This window comes from Bos mutus, chromosome 4 (genome assembly GCF_027580195.1).
Source record: "Bos mutus isolate GX-2022 chromosome 4, NWIPB_WYAK_1.1, whole genome shotgun sequence".
Classification (NCBI taxonomy): domain Eukaryota; kingdom Metazoa; phylum Chordata; class Mammalia; order Artiodactyla; family Bovidae; genus Bos; species Bos mutus.
In genome coordinates, this window is record NC_091620.1 from 46,865,232 (window position 1) to 46,881,382 (window position 16,151).

General features: G+C 36.4%; 1 protein-coding gene across 6 annotated transcripts in view; it reads right to left on the reverse strand.

Annotated features, from left to right (window-relative positions):
* Nucleotides 1-16,151, reverse strand: part of ADAM22 (ADAM metallopeptidase domain 22) — a 240,215-nt gene that overhangs the window by 71,554 nt on the left and 152,510 nt on the right. For all 6 annotated transcript variants that reach the window (XM_070369432.1, XM_070369428.1, XM_070369430.1 and 3 more), the window contains exons 6-11: nucleotides 11,354-11,417; nucleotides 9,262-9,331; nucleotides 4,940-5,010; nucleotides 3,449-3,523; nucleotides 1,450-1,521; nucleotides 453-619 (exon numbers count right to left, since the gene is read on the reverse strand). In XM_070369432.1, coding sequence (XP_070225533.1) covers nucleotides 453-619; nucleotides 1,450-1,521; nucleotides 3,449-3,523; nucleotides 4,940-5,010; nucleotides 9,262-9,331; nucleotides 11,354-11,417 — 519 coding nt within the window. The remainder of the gene's footprint in view (nucleotides 1-452; nucleotides 620-1,449; nucleotides 1,522-3,448; nucleotides 3,524-4,939; nucleotides 5,011-9,261; nucleotides 9,332-11,353; nucleotides 11,418-16,151) is intronic.

Genomic DNA, 16,151 nt, shown 5'->3' on the forward strand with positions numbered 1-16,151 from the left:
TATTAAATATACATGTTACCCCCCAGAACAAACCATAAGAGTAAGAAAAAGTAAAACATAAAATATACTCTAGAGATACTAAGCTCTCCATTAGACCAAAAACAAAGAGAAAATTAGCATTTAAAAGACAGCAATTTAAAGAATATAATTATTCTGTTGTTAAGAATATGAGAACTCCTTATGAGAATTAATGGTACTTTCACTCAGTAAATGCTCTGATTAGATCTCTTGAAAATGAAATATACATGCAATAAGAAAATAACTCAAAATTAAACCTATTGAATATTCGTGACAATTTCAAACAATCTGTGCTTTAAAACTTCTTTCAAATATATCTGCTACATCAAATCCTAATTGCATTATGCAGTACAAACAGTACATCTCATCACAAGTAATAAGAGTATTCAACATGGAATGAAGAAAAGTAATAAATCATTAGAAAAGTTACGTACGAAAAAAGGTGAACTGCATCACTTTTCTCTTTGATAAAATCCCTCCTGTATTTCATAAACTCACGTAGGGTGATCAATGGATTTTCAGATATAGCAAACTTGTTGTCAGCCGCCCAGGTTTCCATGGCAACCAATACTATCCTTGTCTTAAGTTGGTCTTTATATATCTAGTATATTAACAAAATGAACACACCAGCTATACACATGGGAAAAAAATTAAATGATTTATGAACAGGCCTACAAAGCTCCTTTTATGGAAAATCCTGTAGTTTTAGTGAAATGTGAGAAACTCCACTATTTTTAAGGGAGTTAATTGTTTTTCTAACTTACACATGTTTCCTTTGAGTAATAAGAATCCAACCGTTCACCAAGTAACACCCAAAGAAAAGAGTACTAATTAGATATAAAATACCCCTTTTTGATAGACATTTGCACCCTTACTCAAGGTCCCCCCAGAGTCCATTTTCTGGCACCCTGTAAGATTCAGGCTTCCTTGAGTTTCCCTAGTAAAAAAGGGAACACTCTCCGAGGAGATGATTTCTGTACTCTCTGACTGGCCTTAATTAAACTCATGGGGAAGGTACGGCATAGACTTGTCACGGAAACTGGGAAAGAAGGTACAGTAGAACTACTTATTTGCATCATTCCCGCAGCACCAGGCACTTTTTTGAAAAGGTGCAGCTGTTTTTTCATTGCTAGAAATACGCTGTGAATATCTTTGTTAGGGGCTAGGACTCAACTTTTTCTTTTCCAGTGTGAAAAATACAGGAAAAAAAAAATTTAGCCATAAAGGTATATCTCTGACCTCTTCCTTTTATCATCTTCCCAGTCAGAGATCAAAGTTAAATAAAGTTCATGACAAAGTTACCACAGATTTACAGGACACCTTGGCTAAAGTGCAATTTAGGGCAGTGAAAATATAAGACTATTATCCAATTTATTACCAATCAGGAGATAAAATTCCTCTGTGGCAATTTTGAATCAGGTTCATACTTACTAAATCTGCCATGTTCACCACAGATTTCGCGTACGTATTGGTGAGTACCACTGAAAGCCGATGCTTTTTAAACTGAAAGCAAAAGAAAACAAGTGAAGGACTTGAAGGTCATCAACAAATGCTCATCTCAGCAGAGGAAACACGGCGTAACTAAAAGGCCTTTACAGTTTTCTGTAAAAAAATTCAAGAGTTGACACCTAATTCTTTAGATACTGCAAAGTCTATGGCAAGGCTCCTAAAGTTTGCGGCCTCACAGATCTTTGAGATAAAATAAAAAATACCCATTGCATCCATTTCAAAAGTTTATTTTTTTGTCACAAGATTATTATTCAAAATGAGAACATACATGAAAGTTATCAACGAATTGCAAGACAAATAAAAGTAGGGTGAAAGCCAGAAAAAGTGAATGTGAATAATGCTGAAAGTATGAAAAGTTCCACAAGGGTTACTCAGTAAAGAGAAGAAGCCTCTAATGGTCACAAGGAGGTGACTTACGGCTTGATGTGAACAACATATATCTTTGGTTTGACCTCAAGGCTGTTTTAAAACTCAAGACATATCATGTAAAATCTGGTTTCTGGCTTCATTTAAAATTAGTATCCACACACAGTAATAACTGGCAAGGGCTGAGAAGCAGTCACTCCTATTACATAGACAGACCATGTGACTTCTCTTTTGCCATAGACCTGACCCTTTCCTATTGTTTTATATCTGGCTCACTTTGAACTATCTGCCTATAGATGCTTACAGACATTTGAATTTATGATATCCTGAAATGTCCAAAATATGTGTTTTTACAGCTTATTCTGTAAAAATCTCAGGAAAAATAACAGTCACAAAATTAAATTGGTAGAAATACAAAACTCAGTCCTACCATAAACAAGGAAGAAGCACTCATTAATAATAATTATTATTAATAATTAATTAAAATCTCTATTAGCTTAATCATATTTAAATAAATGACACATTTTCTCCCAAATAATTCAAAGTAAATTAAAATGTATATGTACCTGAAATTAAGTAAAATTCAACAAAGTGCATCACTGAATATATTTAGTTTAAAACTCTAGTTACATGAAACAATTATAATTCACTGTTGTGCAATGAATGTAACCAGGCTGATTATAATACGCCCATGAATTAAATATAAAACATGCCTGTAAACTGGGCATTAAAAAAAAAACTGACTCAATAAAAAGTTTGGCTAGATTTTTATCCTAAAAATCTTCACAGCTTGGCTATATAAGCTTTTCTTTTTTTATTCTATATTGGAGAATATTTTGATTAATAATGTATTAGTTTCAGGTATACAACAAAGTGATTCAGTTATACATATACATGTATCTATTATATTTCAAATTCTTTTCTCATTTAGGTTATTATAAAATATTGAGTTCCCTGTGCTACACAGGGTCCTTGTTGGTTATATATTTTAAATACAGCAGTGTGCACAGGTCAATCCCAAACTCCCAAGCTATCCCTCTTTCCATCTTAACCATGAATTTTTTTTCTAAGTCTGTAAGTCTGTTTCTGTTTTGTAAATAAGTCTATAAGCCTTTCCAAATGGTTTATTGCACAACAAAAGAAAAACAGAAAAAAATGCTTTTATTAGGATAAAGCTAACATTGCAAATTAAAGTGTCATATTATTGCTGCTTCACTTTTTCAATTATAAAATGGAAGTTTCCCTTTTTTTTTTTAACCTTGCCATTTTAGTAAGAGAAGATATTAGCCCCTACATTAACTAAGCAAATCCAAGGAATTAACATTATGAATCATAGAAATATTTTTGGAACTTCACAAAATACTGTGAATTGATTTACCTAAGAGTGTTTTCCTGTTTACAGGTTGTTGCTGGGTAACAGAAATGTTTGATTATACAAATACCTTTTCCAGGTTACAACTTCATAGGCTTCTTTCTTCTAAACATATTTCTGCACCCACCAGTTTTATGCTAGGCATGGGCAAGTTCAAACAACACGAAATTCAGCAAACCTTACCATGAGATGATCATTCACAATCATCAGTTCAATATATTTGGTTTCCTCCTCTACATTACGAGGATATCGACGAAGCTGCAATATAATAAAGGAAACAGCACATAAATAAGCCCTGGTAACTTGGCTGTGGGAAACTTATGTTACACATTAGGTCCTCAGATGTGATCCATCTTAGAACTGAAAGTCTGTACCCTTTTACTAATCTCTCCCTTTTCCCCCACTGCCTAGCCCCTGGCAACCATGTTTCTACTCTGTTTCTACGTGTTTTTGTTTGTTTGTTTTGTGTTTAGATTCCACATGTAAGTGATACCATGCCATATTTGTCTGTCTCTGCCTGGCTTATTTCACTCAGCTTAATGCCCTCCAGGTCCATCCATGTTGTTGCAAATGGCAAGATTTCCTTCTTTATTAAGGCCAAGTAATATTCAACTGTGTGTCTCAGGGACAAGACTTCTAGGTCAGAATCCCGGCTCCATTGCCAGGTAACCCAGTGTAACCATGGGCTAGTTTCTTAAGTCTCTTATGTTTCAATGTCTTTAAAATAGGGATAATGATAATGCCTTCCTCAAAAAATTGTTATGAGGATTAAATACATTAATACAATTGCTCATGGTGAGTACTCAAAATATTTAGCAATTATTATTCATGTTAGAAATCTGTCTATAAACACATTTTACTTCATACTTACTAAACATATATTAAAAAGAAAATACCTGGTCCCTTCAACTGCTTTGTCTTACTAGACACTTATTTCTCTCATCTGGTTTTTATGTCATACACACACCTACACCAACTACCACCACAACTGTGATGATATCTTAATTCTGATGACCAGAGTTTTTATTTTGTATAAACCATTTACCAGATCTATGATTCTGGGCAAGTCATGTGCACATTTCAGAGACATCTATTATTTTTCCTGTGAAGGGATAATAATAGTACCCACTTCATGTGGTTTAAAGCATTGTACAGTAAACAATATACTGCTACTATTATTAAGTTCAATATGCATTGAACATTCATAAAGCAGACATTCTGATTTTATATCCTAGACTCCAGAGTAGTTCAAGTGTGACAATAGCATTTTGCAGCTTTAAAACTTGATAGAGTCATTCTTAAGAGGGTATTCTTAAGGGGATGAACACAAGGGCTTGTACCATCCAAGCAAACTTCATGATGTGGTTGGTATATACTCAGGCGAGGAAGGAGGCCTATGGTAGAAACAGCCTGAGAGGCCACAGAAGCAGCCCCATAATCCATCTGTAAGACGAGTGTCCATATTATCGCCACTATCTTGAGTGTTTTTTGAGTCTATGAAATAATATGGCCCTGACTCCATTGCTGCTATGAATGTGTCACCCATGCTGTTTACCACACTGTGGCAAATGCCTGAAACTAATTCTTACCTCTTACAGACTTAATGTAGATTAAATTGACTGGCAGTGGCCAAATGTTTTTAAAATATTGTGACATATACCTGTGAATACATACCTGCCGTTTACTCCTTTTTGGTCTTGGCTTCAAAATAAATTTTGGTGGAGTGATATTTACTTGTTGGAATTCTAAAAGGAAACAAAAATAAATTTAACTTAGTGCATTTGCCAGGTTTCTTTCATGAAGGGCAATCAAACTTCTACCAGCCCTAATTAGTATAAATTATATAACTTTACTTTAATCAACAATGATTATTATAATTATAATCTATAAATTATATAACTATACATAATTATTAATTTTATAATGTAAATATCACACTTAATGACAATATAGAACATTAGTCTAGGCAATTACATTTATATTAATATAAATAAACATACCACAAAGGAATACAATTCAAAAAAATCTCAAGCATTATTCCAGTTATAATTTATCTCAAAATTTTTCTCATATTTCTTTTATAAATGCCATCATATTTTAATGGGAAATCATCCAAATAGCCACTTGACCTTCCCTTCCACCACTAGCCTTCACTAAAGAATGACACGCGAAAGGCTGATGAAGATGTGGAGCAATTAGAACTCTCGTATAATGCTGAGAGTATACAATGGTATGACCGCTTCAGGAAAAGGTTCAGAGATTCTTTATTCAACAGTAGTTCTTAAATTGTATTCCTTGGACTAGAGGCATTAGCATTACCTGAGAACTTGGAAAAGTAAATTCTCACAACCCACCCAAGACGTACTTAATCAAAAGCTCTAGAAATTTGTGCAGCCACTAGGAAAAGCATTATGACTATTTCTCAAAATATCTGAACAGAAATACCATATGATTTTAACAATCCTACTTCTAGGCATATAGCCTAAGGAATTTAAATCAGGATTTCACATTAGTGTCTGCATGCCCATGTTCACTGCAACATTATTGACAGCAGTCAAGATACAGAAGCAACCTAAATGTCCATCAGTGGATGAATGGATAAAGAATATATGGTATATACACACAATGGAATATTAACCAGTCTTATAAAAGAAAATCCTGCCATTTGCAACAACACAGGTGAACCTAGAGGACATTCTGTTAAGTGAAATAAGCCAGACAAAGAAGGACAAATACTACATAACACCATTTACATGAGGAATCTAAAATAGTCAAACTCAGAGAAACAGTGATTAGAATGGTGCCTGTCAGGCTGGGAGGAGGCAATACGAGGAGGTACTAGTCAAAGCGGACAAAGATTTAGTTATCCAAGACGAATAAGTCTTCGAGAGCTACTGAACAGTTTAGTGCCTACAGTTAACAATACTGTATCGTATACCTAAAAATCTGCTAAAAGGTTAGATTTTATGTTAATGGTTTTTATCATCATCACCATAAATAGTGTAGGAGGAAACTTTTGGAATGGATGAATATGTTTATGACATAGGTTGTGGTGATTTCATGGATGTATATTTACCTCCAAACTCATCAAGTTCTATACATTAAATATATACAGCCCTTTGTATTTCAATTACGCCTCAATGTAGTGGCTGAAAAAAGTAGCCTGAAGATGAGGCCATGAATCTGTGTTTACCAAGCCCTCCAGGTGATTCTGGTAGATGCTGAAGCTTAAGAACAATATTATAAAGTTAAAGATATACTACCTTGTGACCCAGTTATTAAACTCACAGGTATTTGATAGAGAAATATAAATGTGTGTCCCCAAAAAAGATTTTTACAAGAATATTCATAGTTGTTATATTCATAATAGCCCCAAACTAGAAGCAATCCAAATGTCCACCGACAGAAGAGATGAAACATTGTGCTATATGCATACATAAGGACATACTCAGTAATCAAAATAAAGAATTACTGCTGCCTTTGACAACATAGATCTCAGGCCTGTGCTAATAAGGAAAAGAAGCTGAATATGATGAATGAGTCCATTTGTAGGAACAGGTGAAACTAATCTACAGTGAAAAAAGTCAGAAAAGGGACTGCAGAAGTGGGAGACACTGACAGAAAAGGGACACAAAGGAAATCACTAGGGTAATGGAAACAGTCTATTTTTCATCAGGGGAGTACAAGGGTGTCAGAACTCGGCAAATAGTACACAAAGTTGGTGTATTTTATCATAGTAATCTTCTATTGCAGTATAACTGACATACAATATCATACTATTTTCAGGTGTACAAAATAGTGATTTGGTATTTACATACATTTCAAAATGGTTACCACTGAAGCCCAGTTATCATCTGCATCTGTACAAAGTTATCACAATATTATTGACTATGTTCCCTATGCTTTACATTACCTTCCCATGGCTTCTTTACTTTATAACTAGAAGTTTGTGTCTCTAAACCTCCTTTTCCTCTTTTGGCTGGCCCCCATCTGCTCTGGCTACCACCCCCTTGTTCTCTATATTTACAAGTCTATTTCTGTTTTGTTTGCTTTTGTTGGTTGGTTGGTTGGTTTTTCATCATAGTAATTTTTAAACAGTGAGTGCTAAGTGGTCATATTTAAACAAAAATCTTTTCTTAAAATGTGTTCTTAGGAAAACTAGCCTTGAGAGATGTGTCATATAAAATAAAACATTCCATAATCAAACAAGATTGGGGAACACCTGATCATATTCTATCTCTGGGAAATATATAATGCGTAGCAAAAAAGACATAATATAACCCACAACCCAGTGATACTTTATTAAACCTAAAATAAAATTTTAAAAAGCTTAGTTTTGAGCTTATATAACAAAAAAATTGCAGCTTTGACATTTGTCTATTTTTTGTTTCCTTCCAATTTGTCATAGTAAGTCTAAAGAGCTTGAGGCAAATAATACTCTTAAAATGAATATTGTCAACTTCTGATACTAAAAGATAACCAGGAACAAACTGAGGTTTTTCAAAGAATATGGCCAAAACTCATTTTTCATAGCAGAAAACTACTGAGTAACCTCCAAAGTTTCTGTTGTAAAGAAATTCTGAGTGAAGTTTTTTTAAAAAAAATTATGATTGTATCATGGCAAGCCTATAATAAAGTCCTTAGTGGGGAACTTTTACTTATTACTTTAAATATTAATTAATGTTTATTGCATCCAGTAATGCCTATTGGATTGCAACTTTGTTCTCAAGCAGCTAATCATGATTTATTTTCTTACCATAATAGGAACTGTAAAAAGTTTCATATGATAACGAAAGAACAGTATAAAGCATCTATGTGAAGTAAAAGTATCTATTGTTCATTTTCAGATTTTTCCAAATAGCAAATTCTATAAACTAGGAACTTCTATCCCTTTGGCAGCAGGACAGAAGGGGTGAGTTCTATTTCTCTTTAGCGTAACTGCAGAAAGTCAAGGAGCTACGAATTTATTTCAGAGGAAGGAACATTTGAAAGCACTTACTTCTTTTTCTAATAAGGAGACAATGCAGCCTTTAAGTCATTTTCCTAAGCAGGAGTTTAGACTCTGCTTTAGTCTAGTAAGTTTTCCATTTGCCCTGGTGCCTGTCTCCCAAGGCACAGTCTTGTAGTGCCATAATCCAAACACCCACTCAGCCTCTTACTAGCTGTGGAACCCTAGAAAAGACAAACTAGCTGAGCTTCTGTTTGTTCATCTATAAAATGGGAATAATAATACTGACCTCACAGAGTTGTTACAAAGACTAAAAGAAGTTTAAAAATTAGACTATACTATGGCCATAATCAGGGCTGTCTAAGAAGGGGAGGAAGCATCTCCACATCAGCTATACCATATCTTTAGAAGGAGAACACGAAAATGAGTCCAGTGTGGACAGAGACAAATGCACTCTGCGTAATCATTGCTCCTCTAACAAAGCCGAAGCATGAATACCCTGCCCTTCTCACCAAAAGACATGGATGCAACTCTCAAATCAAACCTATAAATAGATGGGCCCATAAACACACATTGGAAGGAAAGATCAATTTCACAAATAGCACATCATCATAATAATAAATATTAATCTACAACGGCTCTGTATTAAAATGCTGGGGCAAAAAGAAATGAGGAAGCAATAAATGGGAAAATATTTACAAGCTCATCTCTATGTGTACAAACTGAGTACTTCACCAAGAGTCAATTTTATATATTCTACCTATGCAGACCAATTTTTTCTTTAACAAAGTAAAGGAATACTTTACTTTGAGTCTTATAACTTTAATAAGCTCTTCTTTGTTGAGTTCAAGCAATATCTTTCCAAACTCACCCACTATAAATATGAGGTCAGTTTGCATTTTTTTCTCTCTCTTGATGTCACTTGACTTTCTAAAACTGTTACGAGCAGTCGTAGGCTGATGATATTCCACATATAATTAGTTATAAAACATTAAAATGAATTATTAAAGCTGTATTTTTTTAAAAAATCACTCTATGAAAATCATACCAGATGGAAGATCATCCAAGGGAAATTCAAACAGTCTGGATTTGTAAACCGAATGAAAATGGAAATCCTCCTGAAATAACACAAACGAGAGATGAGGCACATACACCCAGAAATCTCCAGGCTCAGGCGATCACAGCCGGGGGAGGCGAAACCTTAAAAGAATCATTGCTTGACTACACATTCTCTCAAGTTTGGGAAGGCAATGAGCCCTTGCACATCCCTCCCACTCACTCCTATATTATCCCAGCACCACAGTGATAGCCCATTAGAAGTAAAATGCCTTCATGGATGGAGAAGCCGAAGCCTGTGGTAATGGCAAAGAAATGAATGCACCTATTCCCCCAAGGGGAAGTAAGACATCCGGGGAAAGGGGTTAATGTTTTCTATGACTGGTTCCTTTCCATGAAGCCCTGCCTCCTGTTAGAGCCTGACAGCTTTGCTAGGCAGACTGCAAAGCTAACAGTCTTCCTGTTGGGAAGCAGGTGACTGGCACAATCAGAATGCCCACAGCAGACCCTGCCTCAAAATTCAAGTGTCAGACAAACATCTATAAAAATTCAACAGATAAAAACCCATGTTTCATCTAAGAAAAATTAATGAACATTCAAATAATTTCATCTGGCTTCCTTCAATTACTAAAAAAGGAAGATCATAAATAGTCAAATTTCATGATATCACTTTTTAAAAAATCAGACTGTCAAGCAAAGGGACAAGGACAGCTTTCAGCGGGTACTTGGAAAGTAATACAAAACAGACAGTTTCCCATACAGATTGTTTATGAGTGGCAGAACAACGAGCGTTTCTTGAAATTATTTGCCTCTCTAAGTGCTTGATTGGTGTTCCATGATACACGGAAGAATATTTTGTGTGTACAGAGCTAGGATGGAATGCCTCATGTTTATCTTTAGTTAGTAATAGCACCATTTTCTACAGAAAGTTTAAACTAAACTGAGGAAGAGAACGGAGAAAACTCGGATTTCTCTAAATTTTATCAGCATGGGGCCTTAAAGAAAATAGGCAATAGAGAAAAATCTGGAATCTAGAAAAGAAAAAGAGTGGGAAATCACATTATCTGTGGATTTGATCCATCATGAACTGAATGTCTATGTCCCTTCCAAACTCATGTTTAAGTCATAAATTCCTAATGTGACTGTATTTGGAGATAGAGTTAGAGGGATGCGATAAAGGTTATCAGAGATCACAAGAGTGAGGTCCGAGTCTGATAAGGCTGGTGCCCTGATGAGAAGAAGAAGAGGCACCAGACCTCACGGGACACTATCTGCACCCCAAGGAGAGAGCCCTCAATAGACACTGACCCCACTGGCACCATGAAATCGGACTTTCAGTCCCCAGAGTGTGAGAAAATAAATTTATGTTGTTTAAGCCAACTAGACTGACAGACCACAGCACATCACGGTGGAGTTAGTAATGAAGGCTTCAGAACACCTCAGAAGGAAAGTATTTCCAGCAGATGGAAGAGTAAAAGGTAGATTTAAAAAAAAAAAAAAGATCACTGTGGTTTTCTTTGTTATTGCTGTCCAACTTTTTGCAACTCCATGGACTGCAGCATACCAGGCTTCCCTGTCCTTCACTGTCTTCAGTATTCATAATTTGAGCAAACTCCAGGAGATAGTAAAGGACAGGGAAGCCTGGTGTGCTGCAGTTCATGGGGCCCCAAAGGGTCAGACCCGACTTAGCAACTGAACAGCAACAAGGCAAAACCAGTGATTTAAAAAAAAAAAAAAAAAACTACCTCTTATATTTCCCCTCTGCTGAAAATACTTTTCTTCTGAGGTGTTCTGAAGCCTTCATTACTATCTCCACCATAATGTGCTGTCTTAGTCTGGGTGGCTTAAACAAGATAAATGTATTTTCTCACAGTCTAGGGTTTTTCCTTATTCACTATTTAACTTAAAATATATGTATACATATATGCATTTATATATATAATATGTCTGTGTTTATACATATATTCTTGACCCTGAAATATGAAAAGAAAGCAAAATAGAGAGAAAAAAGAGAAGAAAAAGAGGGGTAAAGAAATCACCCAGCATTGTTTACATTTGCCATGGCAAATAGAAGGAGCACTTACTTGGGAGGTGTCATTTTCTTCCGGCTCAATGACATAGGTGTGGTTCCCATCATAGAACATCCCACTGCCAAGGATAAGAAGACAGTTAGGCCTGGCAATTGACTCTCGCCTCAGAACCAGATCATTTTAAAATCAGCAGCTGCCAGAGGACCAGTTTATTTCTCAAACCCTGCTTTTCACTCCTATCACATGGAGTGCCCACCACATACCACACACACATGCACCACACATAACACACACACACACACCACATACATACATACATACATACATACATACATACACACACACCACCACATACCAGACACACACACACACCTATATACCATATATTACACACTACAACTCCACATATATAAACACCACATACTATATTCACATATGCCACACACACACATATCCCAATCCATGTATCTTACACATACACATGCCATACATTACACACACACCCACACATACTGCTGAGAAGGAAAGGCCTCGCCCCTAATTCCCCAGAAGCAGCAGGGTCCCCTCATCCTGACTCTTCCACAGGCCCAGGACTGCTGCTGCTGCTGCTCTTTAGTTGCTTCAGTCGTGTCTGACTCTGAGGCTCAGGATTACCATCCTCTAACTGTGGCCCATTATTCCTTCCTCCAACATGTAAATCTAAAATTTTAATATGCAAAATATCACCTGGAAAGCATATAAAAATTCAAAACTCTCAGAACCCTCTCGGACTTCCAAGCTGAAACCCAGGAAACTGCATTTTAAACAAACCCCCAGTGATTCTGAGGCAGTTAGCCAGGGGTTATACAGAGACTGGCCTAAGCTGTATACTTGGAAGATGCTCTAGCAGTAAGAGCTGACATATTTTAACAACTCACCATGAGCTAAATCCTTTACATTCATTTCATCTTTTCCACAAATTTATGCTGGAGGTACAATGACTACCCACATTTCACAAGTTACAGAAACTGAAGCCCAAGAGACAAGTGGCTGACAAGTAGCTGACCCAGCCCATGCAACTGGCCACACACTTTCATTCATACAACAGGGTGGTAATGGTGAGGGTGGTGAGAACCGGTCAAATTCTGAATATTTTTCCAAAGTAGAATCAATAAGACTAGTTAATGGATTTAAAATGGAGTTTGCAAGGAAAAGAAGATTCCGTGAAGGCTCCAAGGTTTTGACATGAGCAACTGGAAAAATGGTGTTTCATAAGATCCATTTAATAGGATGGAAAAGGCTGCAGGAATAGCAAAATAGGATGGGCACAAAGAAGCAGGATGCAGGCCGCAAATCCAGAGTTCAATTTTGGACCTCCTGGGCTAGAGATGACTATCAGCCAATTGAGAAATTCTCTGGGGGCATCCTAAGCTACATAGGGTCTCAACTCCCACTCAGAGAGATCCTGATAGCCCCTCCTTTTAGAGGAATGTGGTCTTTCTGTTAATATCAGTTTCCTCCTGATACTGAAGGAACTTGTCTTTACCACTCAGGCATCTGTGAAAAGTAAAGTTGTGATCTTCTGCAGTCATTTATCAGTGTTAGGTGGAAATGACTGCATGAAGCCCAAGTTGCTAACCACAGAACAGTATGTGCTTTCATTGATCACTTAGTGAAATCTGCTGGTTTTCCTGAGCTATAATTGTAATGGCCTCCAGCTCTGTCTCTATCCAAATTCTTTCGTTCTTGCAGTAACATCTTCCACATGTCCTTAAACTTTCATATACCCTTAGAACTGCCCTTTACACATCTGTAATGTTTTCGACCCAAAGTGCACTTTCTGAATTTGAGTGACACTGCATTTGGAATTTAAAGATAAACAGATGCAGTTTGTAGGATATCACTGACAATATATGCCTAAGGAATAAGAAGGGGGAAACTTTTCAAAACAGTAGGCAAATATGGCAGTGAACATTCTGCTGATAACTGGTCAGATCCATCCAGAAAACTGTACAAAACGATCACCCTTTGCCAAAGTTCACACTACACTGATTAAGTAGCAAGCAGATGGCTTTGTTTAAACAGTAATCAGGGGCTGTTTCCTCTTGAATTAGGTTAGTATCCAATGCAAAAATCAGTCACTTTTTGTTGAACTCAAACATCTTGATACACCGTATAAACAAAGCAGATTCTAACACCATACATATATAGAAGATTCTGGTTCCATAAATGAAAATATGCCATGTTTAATTAAAAATATGTTCAAATATTTAACAATTAAAAAGCAGGTATGTTTCATTTGCTTTGTTTGAAACCTTTCAGGTTTATTTTTTATACATTCCAGGAAGTATACTGAGTCCATCACACAGTTTATAACTTGTAAAAATCTATAGCGAGGACCAAGTCATTACTGGCCAGTTGAGAGAGGTAAAATTTTTAAAAGTTGCCATCAAAACAAGATTTTGAAAGGAAATAGTCATTCTTACAAACTGTCACAAGCGGGCAATAAATTTACAGTTGATTCCAGTCCTTAATGTTCCCATAGTTACAGGATTTTGTCAAAACATGAAACATAGCAGGCCCAAAATACTATTAGGTCTTCAAATTTGAAAATAATATGTACCTGCAGGTTCTTTATGGAAAAGATATGAGTTTGATTATTTTACCCATTATGTTCTTTAATGGAATTCTGTAAATCAAGAAAATGAAAACTCTCAACATGCATTTGGCAATTTATAGAAGATGAGTCATGGATGAAATAATGTATCTCATATTGAATCACTACAAATGAGACAACATAAATTATTTACTATTTAGAAATAGCTCTCCTAAATATTTTTCAGCAATGTTTGTTCCTAAGGTAAAATCAAGATGAGAAGTAATAAAGGAACAAACAGTGAATTTATTTAACATGCTTATAAAAATCTACATATACCAAAACATACACAAACCTGACAACATTCCTACACACAGTGGGCTTTCTGTTTGTCTTTGTTTAGTCTTAAGTGAAAAATTTTCTAAAGGGAGAAGTAAATTTTACTTAGTGAAAACACCTCAGTTAGTCACTCAAATGTCCTTCAAGATCCCATTCCATCCTCTTTCAAAGGACTGCATAGGATTAGTACCTGTTGGTCTGACGGTCTTGGGTCTATTAGGGTTTCTAGAAGGCAGTAATACCTTTTCTCTGCTCTTATGATGTTATATCCACTTGGAAAATGGTGGGGGTGGTACTGGAACATGTACCGGGCAAGATGCTTAAACTGTGACTTTGGACTGAGATGTTAAGAGGAATGAGAGAGGAAGGGAAAAGCCTACAATAGACACTTGCTGTCACAAGAGTCGGCAGATGCAGTGTACTATTCCTGGCTGACAGCTGTGCTCGCCTTGAGATCAGAGATAACAATATTATTGCTGGAGGATACATCAATGTTTGTTTCCAGATTAAGAAAGCCGAGGATCTCACATATTAGGTACAGGTTCCATGTTTGTAAAAATGTCTCCTTATTCAAAGGATTTATTTAAAATTAGTAAAATAGTCTTTTAGTACAAATAGTAAGCGAACTTACTGTCTTGCTCTCAGGCATGTGACCTCCTTTCTCTGGTTATTTGTCTGATCCCTGTGTTATCTTTTTCCTGCCTCTCAAGTACCTAGTGCCAGAGCCTAACCAGAAGCACAACTTGGGCAGACTGGCCAGATTTCCCAGCCTTTCCCATTAGGTCTCATTTCTCAATTTCTTGGAAGACGTAGCAGTTGAACCCCTCTCCTGGAAGATCCCTTGAAAGCCTGTTCCAGGGCCCATTCCAACTTTTTCAGGTAATGACTCTCTGGAACCCTTAAGGGCGACCTCACTTTTCAGTGACCACTCTCAGCTTGCATTTTTCTCAGTTTTTTCTCTCATCGAAAACAACTATACATACCACATTCCATAGCACGAAGCTGGGCTAGGTTTAGCTTCCCCATTAGACTGGGAGCTCTTGGGGACAGGGCTCACGTTCTAATCTCCTTAATATTCCAAGCAGCTGGCACACAGCAGATGCTCTATAACTGTTTGTTAGATGAAAACACTCATGTTTCTAACTTGGTAACAGACAGGAAGTCTTTTAAAGATTTCAAACAAGAATTTCACAAAACTGAAGTGTGATTGGTTCCTGCCCCAAAAAAGTAGCAGAAATGAGCTGAGATGATTTAGACTAACTAGAATGCTAAACTTAGATCATGAGCTCCTTATTGCAAAATTCAGGCTTACAATGAAGAAAGTAGGAGAAACCACTAGGCTACTCAATCAAATCAAATCCTAAATCAAATTTGACCTAAATCAAATCCTTTATGATTATACAGCAGAAGGGACAAAGAGATCAAGGGATTATATCTGGGTGGCAGAATCCTTGAAGAACTATGGACGAAAGTTTGAAACATTATACAGGAAGCAGAAACCAAAACCATTCCAAAGAAAAAGGAATGAAAGAAGGCAAAGTGGTTGTCTAAGAAGGCTTTAGAAATAGCTGAGAAAAGAAGTGAAAGACAAGGTAGAAAGGGAAAGACATACCCATCTGAGTGCAGAGCTTCAGAGAATAGCAAAGAGAGATAGGAAAGCCTTCTTAAATAAACAGTGCAAAGAAATAGAGGAAAACAATACAATTGCAAAGACTAGAGGTATCTTCAAGAAAATTGGAGATACGAAGGGAATATTGCATGCAAGGATGGGCATGATAAAAGGCAGAAACAGTAAGGGCTTAACAGAAGTAGAAGATATTAAGAAGAGGTAGCAAGAATACACAGAACTGTACAAAACAGGTCTCAGTGACCTGGATAACCACAATCGCGTGATCACTTACTTAGAGCCAGACATCCTGGAGTGTGAAGTCAAGTGGG